Below are 23,187 nucleotides of genomic sequence, written 5' to 3'. Positions count from 1 at the left end.
GTTACACTTTGCAACATTAAAAGCCTAGCATTAATAAATAAAATGTTCATAAGACAGGCAAGTAATCACTACTATCTTGTACAAAGCTTTCTAAGTCATAAGATCTATGAATCCCTACTGGTTAGAGAACTTCATCATAGTCGAAGTGCATCTCTACAGAATAACAAATAAACAGCGGATTTTGAGTCCCAGCCCTAACTTTGGATTTACTTACCTACATCATACCCTGCACCTAATTACAGTCATCTTCCTACGCATAACTTACATACTGTCCAGATAGATCGCTCAGACTACTATTTGCCTAGAACACATCCAACCATGTCAGTTAGATGGCCATTAAATCAACACCTGCAAGCAACAACATCATTATGTAAATGGCATTCATATGTAAGTGAAAATGAAGTAAGATGCACAGAAGACCAAACTACAGTAACACTTCAGAAACTACAAATTTTATAACAGCAAATAAAAATCCTGTTAAACCAACTCGTTCTTGTGTTAAACAGATTAAACTGAGTCTTTCAAGTCTGTGCGGCTGTCAGCGTAACAGTGTGGCACACATTGCTTTTACATCATATACCAATCCCAACTCGTCATTTTATCTATAACACCCGTATCCAACACTTTATCTAAATCTAACATTTCAATTTTGGGTTGGATATGTCAAGGTTTTTGAGCCACACATTACTAACAGAGAATATAAAGATTCACAAAAGTAAACAGAAATATGTGAATAAACACATTCAATTATACTCCCTCCGTGTTTTAATAAATGTAACATTTTAACCAAACACGCATGCCGAGACACGACTTTGACCATTAATTTATCTCATCATATGTTACTAAAATTATATGAAAATTGATATTATGAAAGTATACATTATAATGAATCCAATAATGTATTATACAATAACATTTGTTTTTTAATACTATTTTCAGTTCAATTTACTTGCAACAAAGGAATATTTTATGTCTCACAAATAATACCCCTTTGTTGCGAGTAAAATGGACCGGAGGTAGTATATTAGTTTAACACTTGTTAAAATTTAAATTTTGTTTCATAAATGAACTGTCTTTTGGCCACATATTCAATTTAAAGGATGGATAGTCCTTTATGTAGAAAATTTTAAAGAATACCATAATATTAAAAAAAAAAAAAAAAAAAATTTAAAAAAAAGGTTAATAAAACCTGATAAATAGTTATATGAAAAAGATGATTATCATAGCCAATGAAATGTGTTGTATAATTCATCTCAGGTATTACATGCCAAACAAAAGACATAACAGGAGACTCGTTGCTCATAAAAGTTACCCAGTAATCATGCAAATGCTAGCTAGCGAACCATAAAGATGAACTAATTTTTAAAGATAGTTATGAATAGAATATTTAGCTTGATCCAGATACATATAAGTCGTTATCAATTTCATATCAAACAACACCCAGTATCATAAACATTCAGATCAATGTTTGCTTTTACTTAAAACATACCCCAAATAAGAAAGTAGTAATTGATACTAACCATTTTACATCATGCTCGCTGGAAAAGATGATTACGAGCCAAAGCTTCACGAATCCCAGGAGCAGGAATGCTCTCACATCCCAACAGTTCTTGAAGTTTTGTATCACATATGACCATCGAATTTAAAGGATCCTGGAAAAATAATAAAATCACAACAGAGTGAGTAATCCCAAATATGATCTCGTCCTAAAAAAAATTAAAATATAAAAAAATAAGAAGAAAAAAAATCCAACATGCAAATAGATCTAATTCATAGAAACTCCTAATCATCATCAAAAAAAGTGAAATGCATTATAAAGGTGAGGCTGTGAGGATGCAAGAAGATCAAGTAGTCCTGTACTTAGGGAAAACAGGCACTTAAGCTGCACAATGCAGAATACCTACAGAGATAGGAATCTAGGTTGGATGTTAGATGAACTGAATCCATCTTTCTTCGCTATCACTACATTCCAATCCATTCTGTCCATCCTTAATTTGATTCATCTAGACATAGGCACTGTGAAGCACACAGTTTATGCTCTATAACAACACATAAAAGGCCATTGCCTCCATACAGAAACTATTTACCAATACCACAACCAAAAACTCAAAACGAAAACCCCATAAAATGCAATGCAAAACAGCAACTACTCCAACAGCAGTAAAACTCCAAAAAAAGGACCATAGTTTAAATCTACAGGGAAAAGGCAAGTCATATGCATAAGAAAATAGCAGCCAGAACCAAGAAAACACAGGCTGCACAGAATTTACAACAACCAAATAGAAAATGGCAACACAACCAGATAAGCCTCTAAACCGGAAATTTAAACATATATATATATATATATATATATATATATATATAACCTTGTGCCATTCATGGCTCAACCACAGTATGAAAAGACAAGTTGTGCTATGAATTGATTATAATTCCCATGCTAGGAGGCACCAAAAGTCACCACACCACTTCCTTTGAGATATAAAACCTTAAACCTTCCCTTTCCCCCAAAACCTCTTTCTACACTTAGGCCATCATCACTAACTCACTATCAACTTTTTTCTCCTGCTTCATACTCCCCAATGACTCCATGAGCCATGAAAAACTCCCTTTACCCTTAATTCTCAACAACAGACCTTTAAACACTTCCACCTTTACAATACAGGCTCTTAAATTAGGGTTTACTGCAACATGATCAGCAGTTACCCAGATCATGAAATCCCCTGCCACAAGGTCCACAACATTCCTGAAATAATGTCACCCATCACAGGTTTACAGTGCACTGCTGTCCTAAACAGCGTTGCCCCCTGCAATTGAATAAAATAATTGACAATCAGCATGGGCAAAGTAAGATCCATGATCATTAGAGCCAACTAAGCTCCATGACATCAGACTTAAATGGTCATCTTCACTGTAAAAAATGCAGTCTTGGCAGCCTCACTGTCCTTAGTTCCTTGCACATGGTCACCATAAAAAGAACTCACACTAATCAGGAATCAACCTATCCATGGCCATTCTGGCAACATGAATCCATAAGTGAAGATTATGTGGGGTCAGTCTCATTTGAAAAGCAACCACAAATTAGGATATTACTAAGAACTCAGGCAAACAAGATCAAGTTCAACAAAAGACCTATTAGCAGAGAACATGAAAGCCCTACTCGTCAGTGTCACTAATTAAAAATCAGAACTAGCTACTTAGCTAGGGCACTTTGGTAGGACCTCGTCAGTGGGATTTGAAGATTTTATCCAACTATCCTTTTTTTTAGCTAATACACCGTGTAAGTACACTATCCAATCCAATATCTTAAGCAATGTCATCAAGGACATGAGAATATTCCACAAGTAAAAAAGCACTTCACAGGACAGACTTGTCAGCACATTCAATTACTAAGTCATACCTCTTCAATATATTTTTCACTTATCCCAAACCAACAACAGTGATCAAAACATTTCAAGAAGTACAGAACCACCAAAAGCTTTCAGGAATTTTACCAAGCATAAATTGTACATATAATTAGACAAAAGCAGTCTAAAACAAATGTTCACCCACCTCCAAGCCTTGTGCCTTGATGTACTCTTCAATACGCTTATACACCTCAGATTGAGGCATCTCCTTCTCACTCGTACTGAAGAATTTTGCCAGTGCCTCAGAGATCACAATAGGAGCAGGAGGAACAGTTGCAGCAGGAGGAGCAATGGCAGCAGGGGTAACATGAGCGGCAGAGACAGCGGGGGTAACCGAGGCAGCAGAGACATCGGGGGTAACAGGGGCAGCAGAGACAGCGGGGGTAACAGGGGCAGCAGAGACAGCAGGGGTAACAGGGGCAGCAGAGACAGCGGGGGTAACAGGAGCGGCAGAGACAGCAGGAGCAGCAGCTGTATCAGGGGCAGCAGGATCAGTGCTCGGAACTTCAGCTTCTTCAACCTTTGCTTTCTTGGATGGTTGTTCTGGAACCTCTGCAGCCATCAAAACATAGGCTCAAAAGGCAACATAGAAAGCAGATATGAGAGTTTTTTTTTTTATACAAAACTATTCATACTTGTTGGGTCAAGAGGAACAATATGTTTTGACAGCAGTTTGTTCATCTGAAACATATCTGTACAGTCAACTTCAAATACCAACCGTAGCTCATCATTGCAAATTATCTTTCTTTTATTACTTGGATCTTGGAGATTATTCTTCCTTATATAGGCCCAGAGCTGCTTCACAATCTGCACCAGATACATAAATTGAATAACCGAGGAAGAATAGATATAGAGAGAAGAAAGAAAGAGCAAATAAAGGAGCTAAACCTCTGTCCTAGGCAAGGCTGGTTGGCCAACAATTGCCTGAAGCTGAGGTGAAACACCACAAAGTTTATTCAGCCCTCCTGGGCCTCCTCTTCGTTTTGGTCGACTTTGGGTACTACAATAGAGGTGAAATTATAACACATGTTAGTTCAAATCCCAGCAATAGAAAAGTAAAAAATATTTCCATAACAAAAAAAGAGAAGCATAGAGGTGGCAAACAATATAAAAGGGACAGATTGATATCTTAAATAGGGTTATTCACTGGTACAAACCCAGACCAGACCAGAACGAAACAGGCCAAAGACCGAATATTTGAAAATACAAGACCCGGAGACCGGATGTCTTGCCAGAATAACTGTGTAATTTTCAAAAAAAATTAAAACAAAATTATAAATTTAGTAAATGGAAATACAACATATCACTTTCAGAAATAAGGTGTTAAACTTGCATTAGCCTGTGTATACTTTGGTGAAACACGCAAAGCCACAGTGGCAAAGACAAATTGCAGTTGAAAGGTACTCTAATAGATAACCTGATAGGAGTAGATAATATCCATAATTGCCAAATGTCATATAAAGCGGCCAATCACAATAAAAAAGATGAACAAATAACGGAATCAAACCGTAGGATTCCTGACATTCAAAGCATTCATGACAAGTTAAAAGGAAGAAATAAATACAGAAGGTATGGGATTTGAGCTTGATTCTTAATACCATGTGTTTGGGTTATGTATAGAAATGAACACAAACTTTTATTTCCATACCTAGATGATTGGCATGAGTCATACCAACGTCCCCCCCCCCCCCCCCACACACACACACCCAAACAAAGGTCCCAAAAGGTTCCTAAACCCATTGGGTTTGAAGTATAAATTTTAATCATTCTAAAAGCATACTTGATACCAATATGGTATCATACCAACTATTTGCCCCCTAATATGGTAGTTTCCTATTCACACTAAGGCATCAATCTATGCCAATAATCATATTATACAAGAAAAGATATACACTTTCGAGCCATTCGGCTTATCTTAGATCACGGAGATTCACCACCTATGTTACGTGGACACCAGAAAGAATATCCGATATGGGTACTGATCCGAGTGTCCGATATATCATTTTCAAAAAATTAGGATACGCAAACACTATCTTAACTTTGGACATGGGTATGGTAAACGGTATATGGCAATACAATTAGGAGAATCTTCAATCAAAGGTTTATAAAATCTTGCTAGGAAGGCAAAATTAAATTTAATTTTACATCAAATATTACACTACTAAAACAACCCACAACACATGCCTTTCAAGTTCTTGTTGACTTACATATGAAAAAAAAAGAAATATACATATATATATACATATATACATATACATATATATACATATAGAAAACCCTTCTTCCCCCACCCCCCTCTCCAAGCTTCATTCATGGCCACCATGATAACCTTGACTCCTCTTCTTCGACAAACATCGCCATACCCAACAACCAAATGGCGTATCAGTCATAAAGTTGGATTTCATACCCGGGTCCGTGTCGGTCAAGTTATGATGGCATAAATGTCGTGTCCATATAACATAGGTCACCACATACACACCCAAATGCCCCTAATTTGGTAAATTCCTAATCACTATTAAAACAAAATCTATGCCAATAGTCATATTATACAAGAAAAGATATTAATTATCGAGTCATTTGATTTATCTTAGATCACAAGATGACAAGAGTAGGAGATTCACCATACACAACCAAATGCCCCTTGATTTGGTAGTATCCTAATAACGATTAAAACATCAAACAAAATCTATGCCAATATTCATATTAGATAAAAAAAAAAGATACACATTCAAGTCATTCAGATTCTGTATATTTTAGATCACAAAAGTATAAGGTTCGTTACATAGCACATACGCACCCTACACTGAGGTTTCTTCACCTCTCACCATCATTAATCCCAACTGATGAAACCTTTATCTTCCTATACATTCAGATTCTGTATGTTTTTCATTGCAATCTTAACAAACAGCCCAACTACCCAAAATAGGCCTTCGCCATGACACTTGGACAGGTACTATGACCTAACTACTAAGCATACTACATAACTCAATTCTATACACTCTGGTCCTATTTAAACCTCACAAAGCTTCACAGAATGTCATGACTCCAAAGCACCACACATGTAACCTAAACGAGTAAATAAAAAGCCATAAGTCCCAAACTTTAAAGTTCTCTTGCATATCTCTTTGTCATCCATTCGATTTCTACTCTCCAACATTCCCCAATGACTAAATAAGTAAATAGTATGCAATCAAGGACCAAAAATATCTCAAAACCGTTCATTTCATCAACTAAATCTAGCTACAACGATCAAGATCAAAACTTTACCAAAAACGCAACAACACAAGAAATCCCCCATTCACCCTAAAGGCAGAATTCTTCATAAGCCATACACAGCAACATATTGCTACAAGACCCATCACACAAGATATCAAACTTACTTCAAAATACTTGCCTAAAGTAAAGAAGCAGAAAAACAACTAATTAACTGCAAAAGATGTAAAAACTAACCCTACAAATTTCAAACACTCAGCTCTTTTCAAATTTTTAACACATTTCCAAAGTGACCCACGTTCCAAAAACCCCCAAATTGTAAAATGCCCTAAATATTAAATCATTAATTTTAGATAAATAAATAAAAAATAAATAAAAACAAACCTCTCTTTAGCAGTTGGTGAGGAGAGAGACTCAGAAACAACAGTCCCACTTCCAGGCTGAGCAAAACTGATTTCAGTGGGGCCCCTTGGGAAGTACGACTGAGCAGAAGGAGGAGGAGGGTGATGAAAAACCCGATGTTGAGGATGAACAACATTCACATTAATTTGAGGATGAACAACATTAGGGTTACTATTATTAGGGTTAGGGTTAGGGTTTACATTCAAATTCTGGGGATGAGGCCGAGAAATGACGACCGGAGAAACCGTCGCCGGCGCCGACGACGGCGGCGGAATCGCCGATTGAGGAGTACTAAAAAGGAAGCTAATATGAGCACGAATGAAATCGATTTTGGAGGAAAGATCAAACCCTAATTTTGATTGCAATCGATGAATAACTTCATTTAGGGAAGTGAAGGAATTAGGGTTAGTTTCACGAAACAAAGCTTCTAAACCTTCTGCTATTTCTTGGTCAGACACCATTGTTTTTTGTATTTTTGGATAATAATTTTTTTGGGGAAAATAATAATTAAAATTAAAATTGTTTTCTCTCTCTAACAGAAAAAAACGGACAGAATCCACTCACTCACACAGTCTGAAAGTTGGTTTTCTGGTATGAAAGTGTCTTTCTCTCTCTTCTGTTGGTTTTCTGTGAGAGGGGAAGGGAGAGGAGAGAGAGAGAAGGGTAGCACTTTATTCGATTTTTATTTGTTGAAAATGACAAAATTGCCCCTTTTTTTTGGTTTATGACATTATCTAAGATTTGGTTGTGAAAAAGTCAAACCCGCTACTAGTTGACATGTCAATATCCCACTTTTTTATTTTTTAAAATTTTTGAATAGTTTTATTTTTATTATTTTAGAAAAAACTAAATAGTTATGATTTATTTTATTACTAGTAATAAGGTGATTTGTTTTGATTTTTATAATTTTTGTAATTTAGTGCACAAAGTTTCATATGTGGCTGTTTACACCGTATGACCGAGGTTATATGGTCAATTGGTCAATTAAGGGTTACTCGGTTAGGGATTATCCAGTCACTCCGTCATTGTTTTGGATGTGTGTCAACCGGCCATACTGAAAATGCGCTGAATCTTATGAGATTGGCTAGAGAGTGAAAAAAAAATGTTGTAAAATAGAAACTTATTCATGCTTGTCAATTAGTCCACATTTGGTATCAATAATATATATTTATTACTATGTATATTTAAATTATAAAAAGATAATACTTTTTAAGTATATATATTGAGATGAGAAGGATAATAATAAGACCTTGTTTAGTTCACCTTATTGTTTACTTATTTCAAAAAAAAAAAAAAAGTTCAGATCATCGTTTTATGTGCAGTTTTTTATCGCTAAATATCTTTAATTTTGGAATTAAAAAAAATGTGCAAATTACATATTAATAAAATATACATTATACGAATCTAACAAGATCCCACTTGATAGATTTTTTCCTTATAGATTATCGTACATTTAAGGTCAAAGTATCAGACCAGATTAGATAAGTTCAGATAAGCAAAATAAGGTGAACCAAACAAGCCCTGAGACTTCACTATATTATGTATTCATCTAAAAACAAAATCTTAAGGAGTGTGTGAGTATAGTGTAAAATCTCCAATATTGTGATTTTCGGTTGTGATTAAATAAATGAACAAAGGAAGTATATTATTAGTTAAATTTAAATCAAACATAAAAGTACTAAGGTTGACCCCACTAGGCCACTAGCATTGGGTTGGATTATAAATTCGAAGGAAGACATGGGCTGAAAAAGGAAGGGAGGTGGGGATTGGTTTGAGTTGGAAAGAAGACTAAAGAGGTTGATAGTTTAGGGGCTTTGCTATGTTATTATCAACCAAAATGTTGGTTGTTTAAAAGAGAAATGGTTTGAGTTGGAAAGAGGACTAAAGAGGTTGATACTTAAGTTTGATGCTAGTAAACCAAAAGCTATACTTCGTATGCTCTAATTTTCTTGTTGCGAATTGATATTTGTAATTATTATTAGTAAGACTGTAAGAGTAACTCAGTAATATAATATTGGATGTTGATTTTTTTGTTGTTGATAACATATTAGAAAAAATATATATTTATAACTTGGGATGGGACTTTGCATTGCTTTCATATAATCGTATGAATGATTGATCCCTATTTACTCCCTACGAACCAAAAAAAAAAAATTAAAAAAACACCTATGAACCAAACACGATTTAAAACTATAAAATATATGCTCATATATATGAGGCTAAAATAAGAGTAGAAGAACACTTGCGCTATGTTCTGCAATATTATACTCATAAATTAGCTTTTGTACAATATCAAATGCGTTATAAATCATAAAATATGGTCAAAGTTTTATGTAAGTTATAATTTTGAATTTAACATTAGAAATATCTTACATGATCTCACATTTTCTGCTTTTGGTTAAGATTTTAAATCCTTTGAATAGTATGTGGGAATATGTGTATATATACACAAATAGTCACGTACATAAATAAAGAAATAAATAAAAAATTAATTAAGGATACAACCTTGAAGAATAAAGTCACAATCATTATCCATGAAGGCATGAAGCAACACATACTATTGCATAGGCCTAAAAACTAGCTATTTTCTTATTCCAAAATTGTCGAGTTAAATAAATTCGTGCATATTATATATTATTTGTGCAAAAAATAGTAAATTGTTATAATTTTTTCACAAATCTCGGATCATCACAAGACTTAATTTACCCTTTATCCTTTTACTTGTTTTTCACCACTAATGTATAAAGGAATTCACCACTAATTAAAAGTACATGATCCCAAAATTAACCTTTAATATTACCATTTCTAAATTAGTATGATCAACTTAGCCTCTAATTGTTGTGATCTGTTTTCTCCCTTGTTTTTCTCTAATTTCTTTTGAGGATAAGTCATACTTCTAGAATCTAAAACTCTTTCATAATTAATTAGCTCCCTTAATTTCCATCAAAATTTGTCCTTTTATCAATTTTACCTCTTTCATATCCCTCATTATATTAAACCTAATATTATGATTTTTTGTGATACTTCAAATTGTTTGATGATGAAAACTAGTTGTGCTTTTGTACACAATTAAATTTTCAGATAGGCTATGCTCAATTTAGGGTAGAATTTTTACAAATTATCTAAAAATTATATATATACTTCAAATAAAATAAAGGGGTTTCAAAGAAAGAAAATGGGAGAAACAATTGATTCAATATCATCTTCAACCCATGGAAGTGGAATTGAAGGAGATCCAAATCCATCTTTTAATAGATTACCTAGTGAATCTTCATTAGGTCATACTGAGGAAGAAGAGGAAGAGTTAAATAATATACAACTGGGTCCAAAATGCAGTATTAGGCAACACCTTGAGAAAGATAAGGTGATATTACATTTTTAACCAATCTCTATTCATCAATCTCTCTTGTAAAAATAAATAACATCTATCTCTCTTTTGTTGTTTCGACATTAGTGAAATGCTATGAAATACTCACTCCAGCACATAATATAATGCGTGTACTCTTTTTAATTTGGATGTTCCAAAAAATGAATGAAAAAACGTCCCTCATTTATTTTCCCTTTCCTTTAATCCAAACTAAGTGATTTTTTTTTAAAGAGATTTAATGTGTTAATTGTCCTGTATCGATCTTTATGAATTTTTGTAAAATGTTACAGGATGACGAGAGTTTAAGGAAATGGAAGGAGCAACTCCTTGGACAAGTTGATATTAACTCAGGAGAAGGTAGGGAAAATACGGGGTTGTAAATCTTCTTGATTTAATGATTTTGGTGATGCTAATCTAGCTATGATAAGATTGATAACATTAATTAAAGAACTAAGAGCTAATGTATTATAGGTTGTATGTTCAAATATCCCACCCCCATTTACAGATTGTATTGCCATTGTGTTTTATTCAAACAAAGATAAATACAATGGTATTTCAATAATTTTGTATGAACTTTTTACACTAAATAAATATCGTAGAAACTCTGGAACCTGAGGTGAAGATATTGAGTTTGACAATACTATCTCCTGGTAGAGAGGATATTGTTCTTCCATTACCAGAGTCAGGGGACCCAAAAGGCTTATGGTTCACTTTGAAGGAAGGTAGCCCTTATAATCTTCGCTTTTGCTTTCAAGTTACCAACAACATTGTCTCTGGCCTTAGGTACACCAACACAGTATGGAAAACTGGTCTCAAAGGTACATTATATTATCTCAAATACACATTACTAGACCTTTCGCATAAATTATTCCAGGGTTAATGCTTAATTAAAACATATCATGTTGGGATTAAATCACGTTATCAATGTCTTATGAACTCCCTCTATATATGCTAGCCGGCCTAGAGCATAATGGTGGCTTGGGCATTGTGCTACTTGGATTCAAGGAGAATGTGTAACATGCATGTTCACTTATTTTTCATCATTTTGATCAAAACACATATCCATCGTGTCATCGTGAGACAACAACGAACTTGTACATACTTGCACTAGTACACAATCTCAAACTACTTGCAAATTTTTTACTTTTATTTATGCACATAAATGTAATACCTCATATAATATTGATAAGAATATCCTTACCTATTTCTTATAGAGTAAGTAATAAAATCCATACATATAAGTACATCACATAGGCAAACTATACATTCATATTTGCGTATTCAAAAAGTTTTGTGTGAGACCGGACTCACGTGAGACCGAGCTCAATAACAAAAGTCCAATAAAAAGGCGCGGGCTAACTAAACCCGATCGCGAGGCCCGCAACACCAAAAACATGATAGTGGACTCACGTGAATTCGTCTCACCCAAAACTTTACCTTGCGCATTATATTAGACTGATTGTTTTTGTTACTTTTTATATTGACATGCATCATACTTACTAATAAGTTTTTCAAGAAAATATCTTATAACATTTGATTAATTCTTCACTCGATATATCATTATGTAGTTGACAGTACCAAAGAAATGATTGGAACATTTAGCCCTCAATTAGAACCTTATACACATGAGATGCCAGAAGAAACTACGCCTTCGGGTTTTTTTGCAAGAGGCTCATACAGTGCTAAGTCTAAGGTGAATGAAAATCCTCAAGTTTTCAAATCGACTCTTATATAGTACTCCCTCTGTCTTTTTATTATTGTCCACTTTCTCTCTATTATGTGAGTAATAAATGATAGAAAGTGGATATTAATAAAGAGACGGAGGGAGTACCTGTTTGCACTGTGATTATTTCTTGATACTTTGGTTGATTAATGTCTCGGTAATGGTAATGATCTTATGACTAATTTGATGTATATGTATTTTGATTGTTTCAGTTTCTTGACGATGACAACAAATGTTACTTGGAGATAAAATACACGTTCGATATTCAGAAAGAATGGCCATCCGACTAATTATATGTTTTTTTTTTCATTTTAATCTTGTTTGTAGCAACAATGCATTGAGTAAGTTAAACTAAAGAAAGTGTTACTAGAAAATTCAAAAAAAAAAAAAAATTGAAGAACTAATATGTGTGAGATATGTAGGTGCACCTTTCTAACTAATAAATGTTTGGTATTCACAACAATGTACTGGTTATTATGTAATGCTTGTATTTGACAATTTTGATATTTTTGTATTTTATTTTTACATTCTTGATATAACTATTTTGATACATCTACATGCAATGCAACTCTATCTACTAGCTAACTTTTTTCTTACAATTATCTTTCTTCTAAATTTGTTGAGCAATTATTGTATAGGAAATCAAAATATTAAAAGCACTATAATTGTACAATCGTATAGGAAATCAAAATATTAATAAGCATTTGATAGAGTTTCTATGTTGGTTGTGAATCTTGTGATATTTGCCAAATTATACATGTCGAATTCATCTTCTTGTGTTTTATTATAATTTTATACAGATTATGTTGAAGCACTTGTTTTGCACATGTGGGTTGTCTTGTATTTGAGAAGACACATTACGAAAATTAAAGAATTTATAAGTTCAAAAATTATACATTTACTTTCATTGTTAATGCGTCTTGAGATGTAGCTTACTTTAAGTTTGTTGGTATGAGTACTAAGTTACTAACTAAGTAATCGTCTAAATGACCTATTTCTCTATAAGTTACTCATACTACTAACATTGTCTTGTAGCAGACACTTGCCTATTTAAGAGGTAAATGTTAAGAACAGATGAAGTAAATGTTAAATATTAGCATGCATGTTAAGCATATAGAAAACAACTAAAAAAAGAACAAATTAAATGAAGTAAATGTTAAATACCACTTGGCATGTATGTGAAGTTCGATTGTGTCAATTATGCAAGAACTGATGAAGTAAATGTTAACTATTAGCTACTTTTGAGTATGTAACAACTAAAAAAGAAAAACTTAATGTTTAATAAACCAATTGTAAATACTCGATCTCTTTTAGCCATAAAGCTCTTTCAATAATAAACTAATATTTACCAAACACTTACATAGGGTTTAATTAGCTAAAAATACTTCAAAAATTATTTACTCGTACCAAACAAGGACATAATGAACAAAGTACGAAATTACGGAGTGCTCCTTTAAGTGTCAAAAACTAACCAACCCGATTACACTCTTTAACCGAACCCAACTCAGTGACCTATATTGACTAGAGAAGGAAATATCCAGTGGGCCACCCGCTCACCTGTTTCACCCGCCTTATTGGACCAGTGAATTCCCCTGTTTAAACGAATGATAGGCGGGTGACGGGTCAACGGATGTGGATGATGGATCGGATTCGGGTGGACAATATTCACCCATCACCCGATCCGTTAACCTGACCCATCACCCTAATATTTCAAAATACATACATACATTGATACATATATATTCAATATTGTTTCCTTAAAAAAAAAAACATTAAATATTGTAATTCTTAAGCTAATGTCTTAAATGATAAAATATAATTACCAAAGCTCCTTAAGATTGATAAATGGCAATTTTTTATTTTTTTTTTTGGTACTGTTTTCATCAATTTCCCCTCTTTTTCTTCCCAAAAGCAATTGTATAAAGAAAAAAAAAAAAATTTAAATTGTAAATACTAATGTTCTCATAAGATTATTTTCAGTTCAGTTTAACTCTAATAAGTTCAGTTCAGCTCCTAATTTCTTTATCTTATAAAATATTCAATTTAGCTCATTTCAGTCAATGCGAGCAGGCCCTAATATTGTATATTCGATTATCACCCGAACCATCTATTTCACCCGTGAGTGATGGATGGATTCGGGTGAATATTTTGGCGGGTGATGGATGGATCGAGTGGGGGTGCCCCGAACCCGATCCATTTCCATCTCTAGTATTGACACCTCAAAGCGAGTAAGCAAAACCCCACACGGCCACACCACTCCGTTTGCAAACCCCCCCATTCGTCTTCCTCTAGCTACCCCCACTTTCAAAATCTGAAAATCTGCAAATTTCAGATTTTCATTTTCCTTCGTTCTCTCTCAAAAAAACCTTCAATTTCACCTCAACAAATCTCACTCAATGCCCACCTCCGATGCCATAGTTCTACTAGAACACAACCCTTCTCACTCCTCACCTTTTCTCTTTGCCGGCGGTCTCTTCCTCGACCCCACTATCCCACCTTCTTTCCTCAATTGCATTCCATCCCCTTCTTCAATCAACAATGGCATTTCAAAATCATGTTCTCGAAATTCTGGGGTTTCAATTAAAGGGAAAAGGGTAGTTTCTGTTTCTTTTAAAGGGGTTTTTTCATCAATTAGTTTGAAGGATTGTAGTACTGGTTTTGCTAATGGGGGAGAAGGGGATTTGGGTATTAAGAATGTGGTGTTGGAGAAGGAAAAGGTTGTGTCTTCGGGTCGCGGTGCCGCTGCTATGAACTCTAGTAAACATTTCTGGGCTGGTGCTGTTGCTGCCATGGTTGCCAGGTGCCTCCCTACATTTTGTTGTAATTCTTGTTAATTTGGTATTTTAATTGGTGTTATTTATGTTGATGATTGTTAATTAGTCAATGCTGTTGATTTTTGGATCTTGTTTTGTTGTTGATTGAAAATTTATGCAGGTTATTTAGGCATATTGGGTTTGTTTTGATCAAACTGTTATTGTGAATTTGGGGGCAAAGTTTTGTTTAGAATTATGGGTTATCTATTGACATGGTGCTGAAAAATATAGCTTCTGGACAATGTTTTGGTTCCTTGAATTTTCGAATTGATGTTTTGCATTCTTGCAAATGCTGTGATCCCTGGCTGTATGGTGTGGCAATACAATGTAGGATTATTGAAGTATAACAGTTAGCAATCAAGAATGGGCCGTAATTACCTCGTTTTTTCGAACAAGCCCAAAAATGGGTTTGCTGAGAATTATGGCTTTTCGATAATTTGTTCCGGTTTTAGTAAGCATCGTTCATAGATAGTTCTAATACTCATATCCTGCAGCTATTTCATCCTGTATATGGAATTTATAGCTAATAAGAGAGCAATAGAAGTCTTTAATTTCATTTCAGGAATTCAGGGTGTTTATTTGGTCAGATATTACTTCTTTTTAATACATCATGGAAGAGCTTTTCGTGTTTCTCGTAGCTTGTTGGTTTCATTCCAATGCCATTTTAAACTCATTAGATTAAATAAGCACAAGTTTCTAGATTTTTCATTGAATCTTTTATGACACCGGGTCACCAGTCACACTCACCTCACCTCCCCCTTTTTGTGCTGATTGCATGATACATGTGATAGTGCAATGTGCAATATTAAAATAGAAGAAGGTCCAGCAAATTGTTAAATGCTAGTTGGTGTGGTCCACATAATGTGGTTGTTGTAAGGTTTTGTTGTTTCATTTACCTTTTAGGACAGTGTCATGGTTGTGTAAGTCACCTTCTTCTTGCTTTTTTATTTTGTGTTATGTTAGCTTTTTAAGGTATCATTCCTCTTCAATCCTACCCCTTTAGTAAAAGTTAATCTAATTATGTCATTTATCCGTAAGATGATGAGTTGCTGATCTCACATACTGTTGAGAGTTTGAGAATATCAGCTGCATTAGATCCTTTCTAGATTGCGTCCCTTTGCTGAAAACAAAATTAGGTTCAGATTTTAACTCTTAACTGTGCCTTTTTCTTTGGGTCTACAGTTTCTCGACTTCATCAGTTTATGAGTGATTTCACTTTTTCAGAACTGTTGTTGCCCCACTTGAGAGACTGAAGCTAGAATATATAGTTCGTGGTGAGCAGAAAAACATCTCAGAGCTCGTTAAGACAATTGCTGCCACTCAGGGCTTGAGGGGCTTTTGGAAAGGGAACTTGCTTAATATTCTACGGACAGCTCCATTTAAGGCAATCAATTTTTGTGCTTATGATACATATAGAAAGCAACTGCGCAAGTTACATCTCACGGATAAAACAGCAAATTCTGAAAGGTTCATTGCTGGAGCTGCTGCTGGAATTACTGCCTCTGTTCTCTGCTTACCTTTAGACACAGTATGTTACTAACTGGAACTGCCTGTTCTTTAATCATTCTAGAGTTCAGTTACAAAGTAAAAGTATATAAGATATTTTAAGATTGTTACTCTAGTAGGGAAGTGGTGTCTGGTGTGCATTAAAATTTTGTGGTAGTATGTTTGCAAGAGAGAAATGTTAGTTGATGGGGTGTCTTATGGTTTGCAACGTAACCTAATTTGCAGTAGACTTTGTTATGTGGAATGGGCAGGAGCACATTTCCCTACCTAATTTTCTGTTAAATTAGTCCCAATTGCTCTTTTGAACCACATCTGACATCACATGATTCTGATTGTAATGTTTTGTGGGATTAGTAAATTTGATAACACTGAATGAACATGTTTAATTTATTTTGTGAAATACAAATTTTAAACTTCTAATGAAGGGTTCAGAATCAATTTAGAAGGGCATTGCAATTATTCGGTTGGATTCATTAATTCATCTATTCAATTGTACTTTGTGTTTATTTTTCAACACTTTTGATGAGGTTCTGCCTTTTAATATCTGCTGCTTTTTTGTTTCAGATTCGAACCAGAATAGTTGCACATGGTGGGGAAAACTTGGGTGGTATCGTTGGTGCTTTCCGCTATATGATCCAAACAGAAGGATTTTTTTCCCTTTACAAGGGCTTCCTTCCATCAATTCTTAGCATCGCACCTTCCAGTGCAGTTTTTTATGGGGTGTATGATATACTCAAAACATCCTATCTGAATTCACCTGAAGGAAGGGAAAGGATACAAAAAACAAAGTCACAGGGGCAAGATATAACTGCCTTGGGTCAACTGGAATTGGGACCCCTAAGAACCTTACTGTATGGGGCTATTTCCGGTGCTTGTGCCGAAACTGCTACTTATCCGCTTGAAGTCATCAGGAGACAGCTTCAATTGCAAGCTCATGGAGCAAGATTGAGTACTCCAGCAACTTTTATGAAGATAGTTGAACAAGGAGGGATTCCAGCTCTCTATGCTGGACTGCTTCCCAGCGTACTTCAGGTATATTTATGTTCTTTACTGTTGATTGGATATTGCAAATAGGCATTTGATTTCATTTTAAGCTTTGAAGCCAGAATGAAATTTTTGGAATATGTTCATAGATTCCCTTACCTAAATCAAATAATTATAATGGCTTGGATAAAAAATTATTAGGGACTTTTACTCTTCTCCACAACTTATCATTAGAAAAGGGGAAGGTGGAACTCTTTTTTTAATTAATTGAATAGTGTTGCAGTATGATGTAGCATTGTAGCTTAAAGACTGTTTACACGTTTTTTTTTGCCTGTGAAGTGCTGAGTTACCCATGGCAGAGGTTTAGTTTGCTTGACAATTGTGAGTTTTCCCTTTAGAGATTTATGAGTGGGCGAGTGGCTACATATTTGTATTACAGGATATGGTAGAGTAGGGAGAAGTCGTGACAATGCTTTCATGGCAATTTCGTGGTTGTAACGAGAATCCCGGGTATATTCACGGGTTCCTTTGGCTTTCATTTTGTTGTTAAACAGAATGTCTTATTTGGCGTTGTTATGGGAGAAGGGCACAAAACGGTGGGGGCTTTGATAGATTACATAGTTTGGGAGGTTCTAAGTATTATTTATCTGTTATTTGTGTTTTTCTGTTTTAAAGGACAGTTTGCCCTTTTTTGCTTGTACTCCTTTTTCTGTGCTGTTTACATTTTTTTCGTATATATATATATATATATATATATATATATATATATATATATATATATATATATATAAAAAAAAAACCCCGTCCCTTGTGACATTTCAGTTAGCTGACTCCAAATCATTTTGGGACTAAGGCTTTGTTGTAATTTTTTATTTATATCTTTTTATTATACTTCTTTCCTTTGTTAAAGTTTTCTCAAACCTTTATGTCTTTTACTGACATGTTTTCCTCTCCTTTTTATCCTTTTACCTCTATCCTCTATTTTGCACAAACCCTGACTTATATAGTAAATATGAGTTCAGCTAACCCATAGCTTATCCAGTTTAAAGCAAAGTGCATGTAAAATTTGGTAGCTTAATTAAACTCTGTAAGTAATGACATTGAGGCTACTTGCTAGCCTTGGCTATCATTTTTTGCCAATCAACCAGAGTTCATGAATGGAATCATGAATCATCAGGATTTGAAGGTCCACATGAAAACATACATCTTGGAGACAAAATTTTCCTACTACCATGCTAGATCTATTTATGGGTTCAATCTATCTTGTTAATGATGAGCTTCTTAGCTATAAAAGTCGAGACGTATCGTATCTACAACCAAATTATGACCTGAAACATTCTACCAGCTAAAACTTGTTGATAAAAATTATTGCAGCAAGGAAGTGGTCTGAAGGCTTCATCCCTGACTGGCAGATAAAAAATATTAGTAATCGGGGTTAAGGTTATACATAATACTTCCATTCCTTTTTGTTGGTTAGGCTTCCTACTTTCATCTGTTCCTTAAAGTTGGTAACACTTTTGCTCTTTTTCTATTATCCCTTTTACAACACTCTCTTTCTTACCTAAATCCTACTCACAACTTTTGCTCTGTTTTCTTACTAATGCCCCATATTCTTCACTCTCTCTCCTATTCTCCTTGATTAATGGTGCAGTAACTGTAACCATTATTTAACAACAAAGTTAGCTCAATCTAGGCTATGTTCAGTTCAGTTGATGTGATTTGATCTGATTTCCAGATAGGGCTACTCTACCGTATTTGTATTCTGATCCTTGAGAAATCAAATCATCAAATGAGATGTCATTAGATTTGTTTTAATGTGCATTTTCTAATTATGTAATTTTTGTAATGATATTTTCTTACGGAAATAATATATTTAGCAATAAACACAAGCAAATAAAAAGATATGGTCTCATCTGGTCTGAAACTTGGTTTTAAAATGGGCTTTAGCTAGTCGAGGCTCAGTCACCTACGGAAGGCGCGCGCCTCGTGCGCCTCAAAGCGCCTTGGGTAAGGTGCGCCTTTGCGCCTCAAGGAAAATAACTAAGGTTTATGTTATAAATTGAAGAATAGTGGATAATTTTTCAAATTCAGACTACCTTAGCTTTACATATATCATTATTTAATTTATTATGAATCTTTTTAATTGGTATTAAGTACTATCAAAGTAAAAAATAATTTGAAATAAATGTATAAATTCACGCGCCTTGCATACAAAAGGCGCACGCCTTGCATACAAAAGGCGCACGCCTTTGCCTTGCGCCTCGCGCCTAGGCTGCAAGGACCATTTGCACCTTGGTGTGCCTTTTAAAACTAAGGTCTGAAATAAGTGGACTATGCAGCATCTTATTCATAGCTTGACTCAAACATTCTCCTATTTTCATAAATGGAAGATCACTAGCAGGTAGTACGTGGGCTACAGATTCCCACAACTTGTTGCATTAAGTATTAAGTTTTGATTGAATACAATAGGATCGTTTGAGTTTGCTGCCTTGATTGTTATTTGGGATGCAACTTCTAACCTGTTTCCATTTTGGAATTACTAAGCTTTAGCCAATCAACCCGCATCACATTATTAGTTTCAGACTGCATCTTTGCCCTATATGTTATGGAAATTAGTCCTGGCTTCCTCAGCTCTAATATGAGTATTGAGGGATGGTTTAGGCCCCTGAATTCAGTCTTTTAAATTGCACCGTTTGTCTTTTATTGCACAATCTGGTACCGAGTTTTGATGACAATACTGAGGAAATATGGCTATTGGCCTGTTGCACACTTGCACCTTGAAATTCAAGATCTTAAAAGGCTTTCGCTTTTCTGTCTGTTGAGTACTAGTGATTAGAATGAAAAATAGTGGGATTGTTAAGTTTAGGAAATCAGCTCCAACACCTTTAAATTCTTGGAAAATTTAGAAATAATAATCCCAACTTTGCTCCGTTTTGTTTTAATAATCCCAATTTTGGATTATTCTACAATAATCCCAACTTTGGGGGGTGTTTTGTTTCTTCAATCCCAATGACCGGTTTCCGATTGAAGAAACAAAACACCCCCCAAAGTTGGGATTATTGTAGAATAATCCAAAGTTGGGATTATTAAAACAAAACGGAGCAAAGTTGGGATTAATATTTCTAAATTTTCCTAAATTCTTTCGTTTATTATGTTGTTGTGAATAATCTATCAATCTTGCTGTAGATCAAAGTTTCTTTCATGCTTTCCAGGCATGACCATCCCGTACTCTTAAGCTCAGTGGCCTCATTGAATTGCAGTATATGTCAAAAGACTGGAAAACTTTTAAATAATCCAAATCTTCAATATTGAAATTCCTGCTTAAGGCACTCTCTGCTTAGAGTTAGTTCAATTGCTCACAATTTATTTTAGTCTTATGTTCATCCTTATATTATTGGAGCCCTGTTAATCCATCTCCAATTTAAGAGCACAGATGTGAAAATTCTGTTCAGGCACTCTCTGATCAGGGTTAGTTCAATTCCTCAAGATCTTTATAGTTCTATGTTATTCCTTCTATAGTTGAGGCTAAATGCGTCAGTTAACAAAACCTGAGTTGGAGGCCCTAGACTGAATTTAACAATGTGAATTATCTATCTCCTCAAGTTTTCTGTCAATTCATGCTTAAGCCTCTACCAATACTGCATTAGGATTCTAATACATCCATGACCAAAATTTAACTATTTTCTGGCTTTGATTTAATTAAATTGAACCGATATGACTTGCTACACTGTACTATAAGTTATAATTAAGGTTTCCTGTTAAGGGTCTAATGTACTCTATTGGAAACATCCTCTGTTCCCCAACCGCTTTACCTTGCCTTGACCAGGAGCCTCTTTAGAGGTATCTAAAATTAGTTGATGTTTCCTATCAATATTGTGTATGATGTATGTCTAACATATTGTGGGGCTATGCTCTGAATATCTTCAGGTACTCCCATCAGCGGCAATAAGTTATTTTGTGTATGAGTGTATGAAGATAGTCCTCAAAGCAGAATGAAAGAACGCGACAGCTGAATTGAAGCCAGTTGGTGCTACAGCCATGAGCAAGCATGTCATATATTGAGATTGGCAAAGCCACTCCATTTTGACAACTTCCGGTAACTTTTTCTACAAATTTGGTCAGCTGGTGTCCTGTCAACTTTCTGGGAAAGTATATTTGGTTGATCCATACTATTGGGAATCTGGTAATCCTTTCCTGTCGATCCATGTGCGTTTTGTCAGTTTGCAGTAGCCGGCATGATCACGATTCTCACAAATGCCCTGACTTAACTGCTGATTGGGGGACAGGGGGGTATCTGGTGAAGCACAGGAGTGTAGCAAGACACCTAGATTGCCTTCAGAACCTTAGAAGAGGCTTTTTAGTACATTCATGACCTATTATTGGTAAAATACACCTTGTTGTTTGCATTGTTGTACTTATTACTATTCCTTTTAGCCCAAGGAAACTTAGGCCTAATTCATTATGGTAAAAGGCAATCAGCAAGAAAGCCTTTCATTTTCGATCGTAACATAACTATTAGCAATTTGTGTGAATTGTGTCTATGTTGTCATCTTGACAATGAGAAGTAGATCTCAAAACAAACTACTTTAAGTTCATCGTCACACATGCTATCTTAAGATGGTTGAAAAAGGTGTCACCAACTTTCAACACGGCCTTAGATTGAGATGGTGTGTAACATCTAATTCTACATTTCTATGTAACAGTATAGTCAACGATGAAAAATAATTGTGAATAGAGAGAATATAAGTTGTAAATAGTACGCCATAATGGATATCTCGGGTACGTATTTAAAATCCAAAATAATTTATAATAAAACTAGAAGATTAGAAGAATTCACACATATTTGGAGTACTAAGATAAAATGAATATAGCACGAAATACGGGTTGGGGAAGGTGCAAAAAGTGTTGTTGCTTTGTTTTGTTGGAGTATAGGGAATATTTTGGTCGGTTTAGGCCGGTGTGCCGTGTGCGTTAGCTTAGGAAAAGATGTCCTCCTCCACCCAAAAATAAAATGAAAAATAAAATAAAAGCATATATTATTAATTTTAATAAATAAAAAAATGACGTAATAAAATCTAATTTGTGTGGTTGCTTTTTGCAAAAACTTGGGAAGTTGGGCTGGGCCCTAAACTAATACTATTAATTTATTTATTTATTTGATAAAAAAATACACTATGATTAATTAATATTTTTATTTTGACAAATATCATTAATTATAATTTATAACTAGCATATGGTCATATGTTTATGTTTTGACCAGTCTTTATCAGAAAAAAGGAGTAACAACTAACAAGTTAGCTAAGTTTAGTCCCACAATTCCTATAACAATAATAATAAGCTACTGTATGTGATTTGTGGGGGCCTAAACGAATCATTTACTAATGAATCTACTCTTCCCTTTTCTCATTGCATCAAACTTGGATTGATATAAAAGTTTGTCTGCAAAAAGTGTCTAAAGGTTAAAATAACATAAAGTAGGCTAAATGATATAAAATTCTAAATCATATGCGAATGTCAATTAGTTTAATGGGTAAGTTTCTGTATGGTGATTATACAATTTAAGTTTGGATTTTATCTACGTTTTTTTTAATTAATTTAATACAACAAAAAAAAATGAAAATTAAAATAATGAAATAAACATACAATATAATTTTTGTGGATGCTTGATTTTAAAATTATGTTTTATTATTATAGAAATATACTTGCTAACTTGCATCATTAATTCATTATGAATCATGATGCATGGAGATGTAGAGCATAATCAGCATTTATACA

General features: G+C 34.4%; 3 protein-coding genes across 3 annotated transcripts; 2 read left to right on the top strand and 1 right to left on the bottom strand.

Annotated features, from left to right (window-relative positions):
• Positions 1-7: 7 nt before the first annotated feature.
• On the bottom strand, positions 8-7,677 carry LOC145605402 (uncharacterized). Its single transcript, XM_081661445.1, has 6 exons — positions 7,002-7,677; positions 4,293-4,404; positions 4,040-4,211; positions 3,550-3,956; positions 1,521-1,652; positions 8-348 (listed from the first exon to the last, which is right to left on the bottom strand). Exons 1-5 carry the CDS (start codon positions 7,478-7,480, stop codon positions 1,530-1,532), a joined length of 1,293 nt encoding a protein of 430 aa, XP_081517571.1. The 5' UTR covers positions 7,481-7,677; the 3' UTR covers positions 8-348; positions 1,521-1,529.
• A 2,517-nt stretch (positions 7,678-10,194) lies between these two features.
• On the top strand, positions 10,195-12,399 carry LOC145604440 (rho GDP-dissociation inhibitor 1-like). The gene is made up of 5 exons (XM_081660330.1): positions 10,195-10,383; positions 10,677-10,743; positions 10,986-11,204; positions 11,955-12,079; positions 12,322-12,399. The coding sequence occupies exons 1-5, from the start codon at positions 10,195-10,197 to the stop codon at positions 12,397-12,399; spliced, it is 678 nt and encodes a 225-aa protein (XP_081516456.1).
• Positions 12,400-14,386: 1,987 nt separating this feature from the next.
• LOC145604962 (putative mitochondrial adenine nucleotide transporter BTL3) lies at positions 14,387-21,924 on the top strand. The gene is made up of 4 exons (XM_081660956.1): positions 14,387-14,909; positions 16,147-16,450; positions 16,993-17,460; positions 21,340-21,924. The coding sequence occupies exons 1-4, from the start codon at positions 14,506-14,508 to the stop codon at positions 21,406-21,408; spliced, it is 1,245 nt and encodes a 414-aa protein (XP_081517082.1). The 5' UTR covers positions 14,387-14,505; the 3' UTR covers positions 21,409-21,924.
• Positions 21,925-23,187: the final 1,263 nt, after the last annotated feature.

Source organism: Chenopodium album, chromosome 22, assembly GCF_948465745.1.
Source record: "Chenopodium album chromosome 22, dcCheAlbu1.1, whole genome shotgun sequence".
NCBI lineage: Eukaryota > Viridiplantae > Streptophyta > Magnoliopsida > Caryophyllales > Amaranthaceae > Chenopodium > Chenopodium album.
Note: the sequence above shows the minus strand (reverse complement) of the source record. Positions and strands in the feature narration are given on the sequence as shown.

Excerpts from the sequence above, each read along its gene's own strand:
- LOC145605402 (XM_081661445.1), bottom strand. The coding sequence starts at position 7,480 with ATGGTGTCTGACCAAGAAATAGCAGAAGGTTTAGAAGCTTTGTTTCGT. Across the intron at positions 3,957-4,039 it reads TGTTCCTCTTGACCCAACAA|AGGTTCCAGAACAACCATCC; the intron begins GTATGAATAGTT and ends TGATGGCTGCAG. Across the intron at positions 1,653-3,549 it reads TCAAGGCACAAGGCTTGGAG|GATCCTTTAAATTCGATGGT; the intron begins GTGGGTGAACAT and ends TTATTTTTCCAG.
- LOC145604440 (XM_081660330.1), top strand. The coding sequence starts at position 10,195 with ATGGGAGAAACAATTGATTCAATATCATCTTCAACCCATGGAAGTGGA. Across the intron at positions 11,205-11,954 it reads ATGGAAAACTGGTCTCAAAG|TTGACAGTACCAAAGAAATG; the intron begins GTACATTATATT and ends ATCATTATGTAG. Across the intron at positions 12,080-12,321 it reads CATACAGTGCTAAGTCTAAG|TTTCTTGACGATGACAACAA; the intron begins GTGAATGAAAAT and ends TGATTGTTTCAG.
- LOC145604962 (XM_081660956.1), top strand. The coding sequence starts at position 14,506 with ATGCCCACCTCCGATGCCATAGTTCTACTAGAACACAACCCTTCTCAC. Across the intron at positions 14,910-16,146 it reads GTTGCTGCCATGGTTGCCAG|AACTGTTGTTGCCCCACTTG; the intron begins GTGCCTCCCTAC and ends TCACTTTTTCAG. Across the intron at positions 17,461-21,339 it reads TGCTTCCCAGCGTACTTCAG|GTACTCCCATCAGCGGCAAT; the intron begins GTATATTTATGT and ends GAATATCTTCAG.